We start from the raw sequence: 10,174 nt of genomic DNA on the forward strand, positions 1-10,174 counted from the left end.
CTACTTCCTCGACGTCCGATTGGTGTAACTACGTTGGCGTCGGCGAGCACGGGGAACTCGGCTTGGGGTGATCTGGGAGGCGTCCTCGGCGTTGGGGGGCGCCATGGGGACGTGATTCTCTTCTGTGCGTGTCATCCGGAGATCATGATGATGCAAGGTCCGTGGCGGAAAAGCGTTACGGCGGTCACTCGATCGGGAAAGAGTGACGCTCAACCTTCCTCCATTTCCGTGTTGGGAAAGCGGCTTGTTGGTGATGCCCACGACGAGATTGAAGCTAAAGTGGGAAGGGATTGCTATCCTGTCCATCGACGCGGATTCCGAGTGGACCACTGCGTGCTGTTCCTCTGCGGCGTGACTCGGCGAGAGACCTCAAAATTGGGAAACTCCAACCTACTGTGTATGTACACTAAGGCTGTTGGCTCCTGACGAGATCTCTTTCAGAAAATTCGGCAGGACGGCTGAGACGGGTCTGAGATTCGCGAGTGCTTCTCCGGAGAAGAGACGGGGACCAGGGTAGTTAGTTTCATGAGAGCTGCGAGGTTGGCCGATCACAAATGACGTGACGTTCTCCTTCTGATATGCACAGGAGCCATGGCTGCGGCTCTACTGTGCATTGCTCTACTTTGTCGTGTTGGGACTCTGTGGGATTATCTGCCTGTTGCCTTGTCACCGCAATGCCAATCGCTTCCAGTGCCGTGGCTGTCCTCTGTCGATGCTTCCAGCTTGAGAGTATATTACCTCCCAACGCCGGAACCCGATTAGACCACCTAGGCGTCGTGCCACTACACATGTAACGTGAGTTCTCTCGCGGAACCATCCTCATCCTTGTCTCTTCGAGATATGCCGTTGCTGGCCGCAGTTTGCCTGAGCGAGCACAGAATGATCAACGCCACCTTTGGGCCCGGAGAATACGAGAGGGACGTGCGGCCACCCCTCGTGAGGACTCAGGCAGCTTGTGATGCCTTCAGGAGTCCAGGGGACCAAAGTCGTGGACTATGTAATCCCTAAGAACAAGGGGTTGGTAGCACGGAACAGAGCAACGCCCAGTGGGTCTCAGTCTGAGATTCTGCGCTGCGTTGGTGACACTGGTTCAAGCCACTGCCGTTACTATTTGGGGGAAGGGGGGGTGCGTTCAGGGGGTGAGCTAAGGGGTTTGCTGAGACGTGATCTGGGATTGCTGTGGTTGGGGGTGAGCTCTGGCGATACGATCTCAAGCTGTGCGAGATTTTTCAGTATGGTGCGGGCCGCGGGCGGGCAAAACGGCGGAATATTATCATGAAGTTGGACGGACCGGATATCACTTGCCGGTCTTATGCCGCTAATGTTTTTTGGGTGGTGTAGACTATGAAGAACGAATCGCGGCTTTGGACGCTGGAGCCGCCGCTAACACTGTAAAGGTGTCGAGTTAGCCTGTCAAACGGCCGTGGGGGGCATCGGGGTGAAAAGTCCCAACACCTTAAAGAAAAAAAACCGATGATGACGATGAAAGGGCAACAGGGCTCCTTCAAGGGGAGAGTCTGCCTTCGCCCATTTGGGCGATTAATGTTGCCAATAAAAAATTAAGACGCGCCGCGTGGGTCCAATCCCGCAGACGCCAGGAACCATGTGAGCGAGCCCAGGCCCCACTAGGTTAACTACTGGCTGGGGGGCCGCTTTGGGGGGGAAACCTGGGAGAGCTCGTTCATCTGGATCGGGGGGCGCAGGGTGGTTCGTTCTCTTGTTGGCGTTGCTGATGGCGATCTGGAGAACGGAGGGCAGGTCGGCTTGACAGCTTGATGAGCCTTGAACGGGGGTGCCTCGTGCCTTGTCTCGGGCAGCTGGAAATGGCCAACCGTTAACGTCTGCTAGCGAGCCCACACACACGTCTTGGGCATGGATCTCGATAGCCCCCGCTGAGACCTGTGGGGCTTCTTGGCTGCGGCATCGAGAACATCTTTGCTGTGGAAGGCTTCAGCGCTGTGTTCCCGGATGCAAGGCAATCTGGAACGGGCTTAGGGCGGGGAGACGATGAGAGCTGCTGTGCAACCGCCTTCGCGCTCCCCTACCCCACCACCTTTTTGTGCATGCCCCGGCGAGTGACATTGACTGCCGCGTGCCGCCTTGTCAACCCACCTCGCGGGGAGGTCAGAGTCCTTGCAGGCGTGTTGTTGGTTCGTTCAAGACAAGAGGAAGGACGACGTCTTGTCGTCTCCTCGCCAGCTAGTGGGGCTTCCGGAGCAGTTGGTTCGGGGTTTCCCGCCCTTGTCAAGACAAGAACGAGTCGCGGTTCGCTGATTTCAAACCCCGTCGGGGTTCAGGTCGGCGACCAGGGCAAACATGGCCCTGATTAATCCTCCATCACCATGGGCATCCCGATGGGAGCACGCGGCTGCCACACGTCATGCGACAGCGGTGTCGCAAGCTACCTCCCTTTGCGCCGAGTCATGGAAGACGAGTTAATTTAATGACGGTTTCCCTGAGAGTCGTGGATGAGCCCACGTGTATGTATGTACTCCATCTGCTCTAGCGCAGCCTGTCAGGGTCATCTCGCCGTGTGTGCTGCCAAGTCGAATATGTTTCTCCCCTTTTCCAAACGCAGCATCCTTTTCCATTTGCAGTTTCATTTTGCTGTTCGTAGCGACTAACTCGTTAAAAGAGCATTGGGGGGAATATTGGAGCGGAGTATCCGTAGATGATGCGCAGTCTTCGCTCTTTTGGGGTTTCAATCGGACGAGACTCCGTGTAAGGCGGTTGGGGCCTCAGCGCGAGGGTAAAGGCGTCTCAATCCCTTTTGGGGATACAATAGGGGTTTGCTCCGGTGATGCAGCGACACATTCATCCCTCGAGTTGTCGTCCCGAGATTTAGCGCGGGGACACGTGTGACGGGCGCCGAATCGGGACCTGAATAGTAGAAACACTCAGTATTTGACACTAACTAGATGGCAATTCGTGTCAGCCAAAGGCGCCCAGATTGATCGACAGTTTTTTTCTTTGCACAAGCGGCACCGGCTCATTTGTCATCCCTCATGCGACGGAGCTCTAAAACTTGAGGTGAATGAGGTTGTCGTCTCGGAAGTTCAGCGCATGCACAGCTCGGAGCAAGAAAGCGCTGTTCCGAGAACCGCCTGGCAAACATCTTCGAGCTTCTAGGAAACCGGATGTTGTAAAGTTGCTAAGTAAGAGGCCGCCTCGACTAGTTAGAGTGTTAGTATGGGTCAAAGTCATGAGGGTGCCCTCTCGGGTTGTCATGGGTGTCTTGCCGAATGTTGTTCACTTCCTACATGCATTCAACAACGGTTGGGCATTCCATACTGTGTTAAAAGGCGACGCTTCGTGGAGTTGGGAATTGGCAGACACGGCCACTTAGGCAGAGTCAGGAGCAAAATCTCCTAGTTTCGCCGGGGAACAATTCAGGCGGGCCGCTCTTTCCCCTCCACTCTTCAACCCCCACGATGCCATGTCATGCTTCCGCTCTAGTTTCCGCTCCCGTCTTGCTTCCGTGTTGGGTGCGCCCTATGCATTACTGTGTGTCTTCGACCCTCATAGAGGTATCGGTCGTGATTCGGGTGGCGCTTTCCTTCTCACCTTCGGGCACGGTCGTAGCGTTGGTGACACAAAAGCTGGAGATGGACGCCCGGGAAGGAATGTCCCATGTCCTGTGTGACAGGAACTACCGAGCACACCCACTGTAGCTTCGGCCTTCCACCTTTCCCCGGGACGGAGGGTTGCAAATAGAAAAAGCACTGGTGTGCCTGATGTGGCTGATGACACCACCGCCCGCCGGCCCGGGCATCTGGGCCGAAAGCCCAAGCACGAGGCAGGTACGTTACACGAGTGTCCGGATTTGATCAGATCGGGGGTTGTCTTGATCTGCAGGAATCTGCTATCGACATTTCGTCTCCCCATCCAATGCTTTGCCTCGCGTTTTGTTTTCGGCTTCCTTCGTACCTCAGATTTGGCAGACATGCTCACAGTACATATTTTGCCTGTGAATTGCTGGGCTCGGCTTCCCGGGTACTGTACCTGCTGTACACTACGCTAGGCTAAGGTACCCGCCCAAAATCTCCGCCTAAAATCTCCGCCCACGAACGACGACGGCTTCCGCAAGCTCGAAACATTTGGAACGCCTGTGCAATGGGCCGGCCGTTTGCAAAAAGCCAAACAGCGGAACCCTCCCTCGAAGTGTCCGGCCCGTCTCTCTGCATTAACCAACCTCCGCTCCATCGCGCTCCAAGCCTCCTGCGTTCAATCGGGAACGACCCGGGCCCATGGGCGGTTGTGCAGCAGCAGCAGCAGCAACCAGGGTGATGAGCTCTTGGCCAACAGCAATGTTTGGTGGGCGATGTGGGACTGAGGTCCCCGGCCCGCCCATGCAAGGATTATGAGTCCCCGATCGACAACCATCTTCAAAGCATCCCCGCTGCGCATCAGCGGGGGCTTGTCACTGGCCCGCCATGCCCGCACTGGACACCCAAGAACGTCAAGGGGTCGATCCTCACACCTTTCAGGGAGCTTGAAGATCGAAGGGACGAAAATATCGTACCATAAGGACGGGTCATCGGCAACACCCAAGTTACTTAAGACCAGCCGCATTCGGGCTTGTCACTATGCTCAGGCATAAACCCATCTATCCCCGTCTCAGCCTCTTCCGTTCTGGGGGTACGGCGACGAAGGCAGACAGGCCTCTGCACTAACTATGATTCCTAGGGGTGCTAAGACGAAGCAACCACTTGAAAACCCACCCTGCAGGGCATCGCTTAAATGTACAACATGAGCTTTGGATCAAGAAGGAAGCGCAAACAGGGTTCCGGCACCTTGTTGTTAGCTCATTCTGAATCGAGATCTTCGATTTCCCTAGCTGCGGCCGAGACGAGGAAACGAATGTCCCGGGAATTCCTAATTAGAAGCTAGCAAGTTTTGCCCAAGGTCAGCTGATGTTGGTTGTTGGACGGTTACCGGAATTACTCGTCCCTATTAATCTCGTCCTACTACCGCGTCGCCATCTATCGCGGTTATTGTCGTGCTGGAAGAACGTCTTTACCTTGATCACCACCCCAAGGACGAGCTAAGATATTAGGTGCGCAAGCTGCCCAAAAATAAAAACACTGGCCGGGGGGTAGGGGAAGTCGACGTTATGTGTGACTGTATTGACCGGGATGTGGCCGAGAAGTCGGCGATTTGATGTAGCTTCTGCGTCTCAGCTCGGGGGTGGTTTTCTCCAGGAAAATGGGAAAGCGGAGACAAGCTAGGATCTCATTCTGAGGTCCCGGATCTCCACTGCAGGGCCATCATCAGACTTGACGGTACCGGTATCCTTCTCTGTTTCCTGATGACGGGCATGGTATTGCGGGATGGTGTGGGGGCAATGGGGGGCAATGGGGGGTTCAGAAACCACACCCCTCCTGCTCTTCAGTCCAAAACGGGGATGGTTTTGGTCCCTCGCACCCCCAATCCCTTTTCTTTCCCTCTTCGAGCGTATTTCACTCTAGCCCGTCGCTGACTTTTGACATCTTGGGGGTGTTTTATAGGCACCCTCTCGGCCAAGCAGCAGCAGCTAGTTCGGCGGATAACCGAGACAGGGCGACTAAGTAGGCTAGTCCAAGGTGATCCAGTCAACGGCAAACGGCAGTCCCTTGCGTGTCCTCGACCGTCAGTGGACAAGTCCTGTTTTCCTCCGTGTCACTGCATTCGCCCCTACTCCGTTTTGAGCAAGACATGGAAAACGTTCGGCCGTTACACCCCCATTGCTTGACTTCCAGCTACAAGAGACAGTGCGATAATAGTCGGCCACGCTTCCTGGGACTGGGTCATGGGCAAGACCACTCTCGCAGGCTTTGCTTGCTTATGTGGGCCGAGTGAAACGCAAGCCAGCTCCCGTACGCAGGAGGCTACTAGGACGCGGCCCCTCCTCTCGCGCTGTTTCTCGACAGTCAAACGGCCAACATGGCATGGGACTAGACATGTTGCTTGATTGCACAAGACGCAGTGGTGCAACGGTGAACTCGAGGTCAAAGAAGAAACCGAGCTCAACCGCCGCTAGTATATTTCTTTGCCATGCCTCGCCTCTCATCTTCCAGCTGTAGGTCGCCTTTCTCCTCATCCTGAGCTTAGACTCGAACATCCGCTCCAGGAACCTACACGAGAGCTCTTTCATAGTACATGAACCATCACTTTCTACTGGCCTAGACTGGTCCGCGTCCCGTGTCTCAGAACGCACCGTCATCTCCACCAAATCATCCACCTTGTTCCTCCGACTATTTCGCCTATGAGCACCCTGGACGACCGCTTCATCAAGCCTAACCTTCTGAGTCTGGGCTTCTCCAACAATTGGGACCTCGTCAACGGCAAAAAGGGCCTCAACAGCTCATCGAACAACGCCGGTTATCCTCGAGCAGTTGGTCTGACACGTTCGTGAGGTACAGAGCAAATACTCTAAAGAAGCAGAAGGAGGGGAAGAACAACTAGCCACCATTGATACGGCAAAGATAGCCGTCCTCCAGTTTCTCGAATAACTAGCTCTCAACTCACTCACGGCCTTCTCAAAAGTCCGGGTATCTTGTCTTCCCGATCACCAAACCAGACCCCTACCCCGAGACCTCGGTTAAGAAGAGCTCATCACCCATCTGATTGCGGGACTTCCCCAATACACACCTTGAGGTCTCTCAAGTGACATCCACCGTTGCTCGGGATCAGCCGCCTGCTCACCCCTCCCCCCCCGCCTTACTCTGTTGGCTCGTTGGCCCGTTGGCTCTGTTGTTCCGGAAGACCCTAGCAGCCACCGCTCGCCTCTGATCCTTGCGCCCAAGGATCCTTCTTAGGTAGGGGGCGCCCTCCAGAGCTGACACTGACACCATCACACCACTCGCACGATTCCACACAAATACACACACGCACCCTCACCTCACCTCAACTCACCTCACATCACCATACCACACCATACCACGCCGCGACCATACCACGCCGCGACCACACAACACAGGGAACACACACCCAACACACCACAACACACCACAACACCACACAACAACAGACTACCACCTCCACATTCGTCTCCATTCACTGAAACTTGGTTCGCGCCTCTTCCCCTAATATCCTTATCGACGGCTTACAGCTGTCCTACATAACTGGTCAGTTTTCTTTCCATCACGTCTTACGGCTGCATGGACAGACAAAGAAAGCTAACTGCAGGTTTCCGGCTCCAGGCCATACGCTCCGACAGCTAAGATAGTTGTTCGAGACTTACCCTCTCCCGCTGGTGCCGTTTCGATAAACTGCAAAAGCCCTTAATTTCGGTCTCTGACAGGCCTTTGTCATCGCCCCGGTCTCCCTCACCGGACAGCCTCATTTGTGCCTCGGGCCATCTTGATCCAGTCTCTTCTTTAAGCTGAAGCCCAGCTTCATCGACGACGGACACGCGCATCACAGCCTCCGTGTCTCGCTATCTCGCAAACGACTCGATCTCGGTTTCAGTCTAGCCACGACCAACAGATATATTCTGAGGAACGCTTCGTGTACTTTCCATTTCACATTGCAGCACCGTTCTCTCCAGGAGAGACCGCCAAAACCTCGGATCCCAACTCTTCCCTTGAGACGTTTGTCTATTCTACCACTGCGAAGATCTTTGATTCACCAGCACAATGGTCACCGTAAAGAGCGAGCACTGTGTTACCTGTGCTCGCCCCTGGAACATGGGCAGCACCGACGGCCTCTCGAACTCACCAAGACGCTCCCCACCCTTGGTATGCTTTCATGTTTTCCTCTTCCCCCTCGACGCATACGCAGGACACAGCTAACTTGGCCGCAGACGGTTTCCAGAGCCCTAAAGGAGCACTGCAACATCCCCTTTGACGCCTTCTTCCTGGCCACTTACACCAAGGACGGGACCCTCACCTACTTCTCGGGACCCAGCCGCATGCCGGAGGAGCAGATCAACCAGGTCTTTACCCGCGCCAAATTCCTCCGGTTCATCCGCCAAGCATCACGGAGTGAGTTTCAGAAGCGTAGCAAATTTATCTAGGCCATCAGTCGCTAACGTATCCTAGGGGACGGTGTGTCAGAGGGGTATGAGGAGGAGTGTAACGGCCAGATTCATCCCTCCATGCCGAACCGGGCCTCCCTTGACAACCACTGGACTACGGGGCCCGGCCGCCGGAAGCGGCCGAGGAAAGCGGTCTCGATGCGGCGTCAGTTGGACGACGAGGCGGCACCGGTCGTCACTAGCATCAAAAAGCCCCTCGTCATTGGCGACTCGAAAGCTGTCATGGACTTTTATGACCGCTCCTTCCGATGGATCCAGCAGACCGCTTGCAAGGAGCTAGGCAAGGCATTCGTCAAGCTGATCTGCCCCAAGAAATCGGCCCAGTATCAGTACAACAAGGGCGAAGTCACGGCGCCGGACTGGTGGCCGCACTGGGCCCACAACAATAAGCTGGTGCGGCACAAGGAGCCGGATCATCTCTTGAAGGAGGGTATGTATTTTTCTTCTTTTTCTATTCCTTTTCCTTCTATTGCCCTATTTGCCTCTAACAGTCGAACAGAACGGATTGTCCTCTTGAAGCAAATCCTCAAATTGGTTGTTGATCCTACCATCCGACCGCCGTCGATGCGAAACTTGGGCCCTGTCTCGGTAGCCCAGCTCGAAGTTGCAGCGGTCGAATCGCTCGCTGCCTTCTTCCGTGATCCCAAGAAGCCCAAGAACGACCGGAAACGACCGATCTTGAAGGAGCTTTTCCGCGTGGCTAAGATGGAGGAGAGGTACAAAAGGAACGAGATTGGTAAGCCACAGAACAGAGTCCAAAGCAGTGTGAGCACGGGAGCCGGAACTAATCGATGCCCTCCACTTCAGATGGCACGACCCAAACCATGATCGACGCGGACGACATGATCCGGATGAACGACTGGTTCGACTTTGACGAGGAACGGGCCTCGGATGAATGGGACGCTGCTCACAGAGAAGACATGGGGATCCCAGCCGACGCGATCCCGCTCTCTCCATCTATATCGCCGGTACCCCAGGCTCTCGCCGCGCAGTTTCAACCCTCGACCGGCTTCCAGGATCTGCCGCACCGACCCAATGTATATGGCGCGCCCGCTATGCTGCCCACCGACATCTCGGCTGCTGAGCAGTACTCGTACCCGACCGCAACCATGCATCTGCCGAACATACTCACCGGTCTTTCTCACCAACCCCATGAGCACCACCCCCACAGCCCCCAGCAGCACGATGCCAGCCGTCGTTCGTCTCTCTTCATGGCCAACAACGAGTTCAATACCCCACCTCCTTCGGCGATGTACCCTACGACTCACTGGGCCCAGTCACCCCAAAGCCAGGGCCCAACCACCCCCAACCTTATCGCAGCATCCACGCCGGATGTCCCCGCATCTTCGCCTGCCATGTCCACTTCGCCCATCTTCGCGTACCCCCACAGTGCTATCCCCATGCAGCATGAGTTGTCACAGCAAGGCCACAGCCAGCCGCCGAACGACTTCTCTGCTTCATCTCCCGTGTCGATGATGCATCAGCAACAGGTTAACACGAGTGGGTATGGGAACCCTTACGCCCACGCTTTTGATCACCAGGTCCAGCCACAATACCACCCGTATCAACAACAACAACAGTACCAGCCGCACCAACACCAGCAGGCCCATTCACCGTTGCAGCAACAGCAACAGATGTATGGGCAGCAGCCGCAACATCACCAGGCCGTTATGTTTGGGGCTGGGAACATCCAGTTGTCGATGTGAACAACTATTTGGGCAGAGATGAAGAGAGGGATGGGGTCAAAGAAGTTGTTATCGGGTTGGCTTGGTATGGCGGCTGGGGGGGCATGGGGGAGGTGGTCGATATAGGCAGGGTTTTGGTTAGAAAGAGGAGGGTACGGGGTAGATGCTGGCCCGGGTTTGGAACTTGTTCTCTCCAGTTTCTTGTTTATCTTTTTTTTGGTGCTTTACGGGCGAGGAATTAGTGTTGTTAATGACGGTGGATATTTACTGTTTTCCTTTCACCCCCGTAAGTATCCATTGGGTTTCCTTCTTCTCTTCTCCTGGTCGACTTTGCTTCACTGTTGTCTCATTTTCCTGTTTTCCCTTCGGACCTTCTCTTTCCATTTCTTAAGCTTGGACATAAAACAATGGGCATATCACCCTACAGACCGAATACAGACACGAACTACAGTACTTAACAGGTGTATTGTTT

The 10,174-nt window shown here is 55.1% G+C and overlaps 1 protein-coding gene across 1 annotated transcript; it reads left to right on the plus strand.

The window, feature by feature from the left end:
- Positions 1–7,616: 7,616 nt before the first annotated feature.
- On the plus strand, positions 7,617–9,723 carry C8A04DRAFT_9838 (uncharacterized protein; the record flags this gene model as incomplete). Its single annotated transcript, XM_062785649.1, has 6 exons — positions 7,617–7,718; positions 7,784–7,964; positions 8,022–8,447; positions 8,517–8,753; positions 8,825–9,507; positions 9,559–9,723. 6 exons carry the CDS (start codon positions 7,617–7,619, stop codon positions 9,721–9,723), a joined length of 1,794 nt encoding a protein of 597 aa, XP_062639664.1.
- Positions 9,724–10,174: the final 451 nt, after the last annotated feature.

Source organism: Dichotomopilus funicola, assembly GCF_033296635.1.
Source record: "Dichotomopilus funicola strain CBS 141.50 unplaced genomic scaffold C8A04scaffold_9, whole genome shotgun sequence".
NCBI classification, from domain to species: domain Eukaryota; kingdom Fungi; phylum Ascomycota; class Sordariomycetes; order Sordariales; family Chaetomiaceae; genus Dichotomopilus; species Dichotomopilus funicola.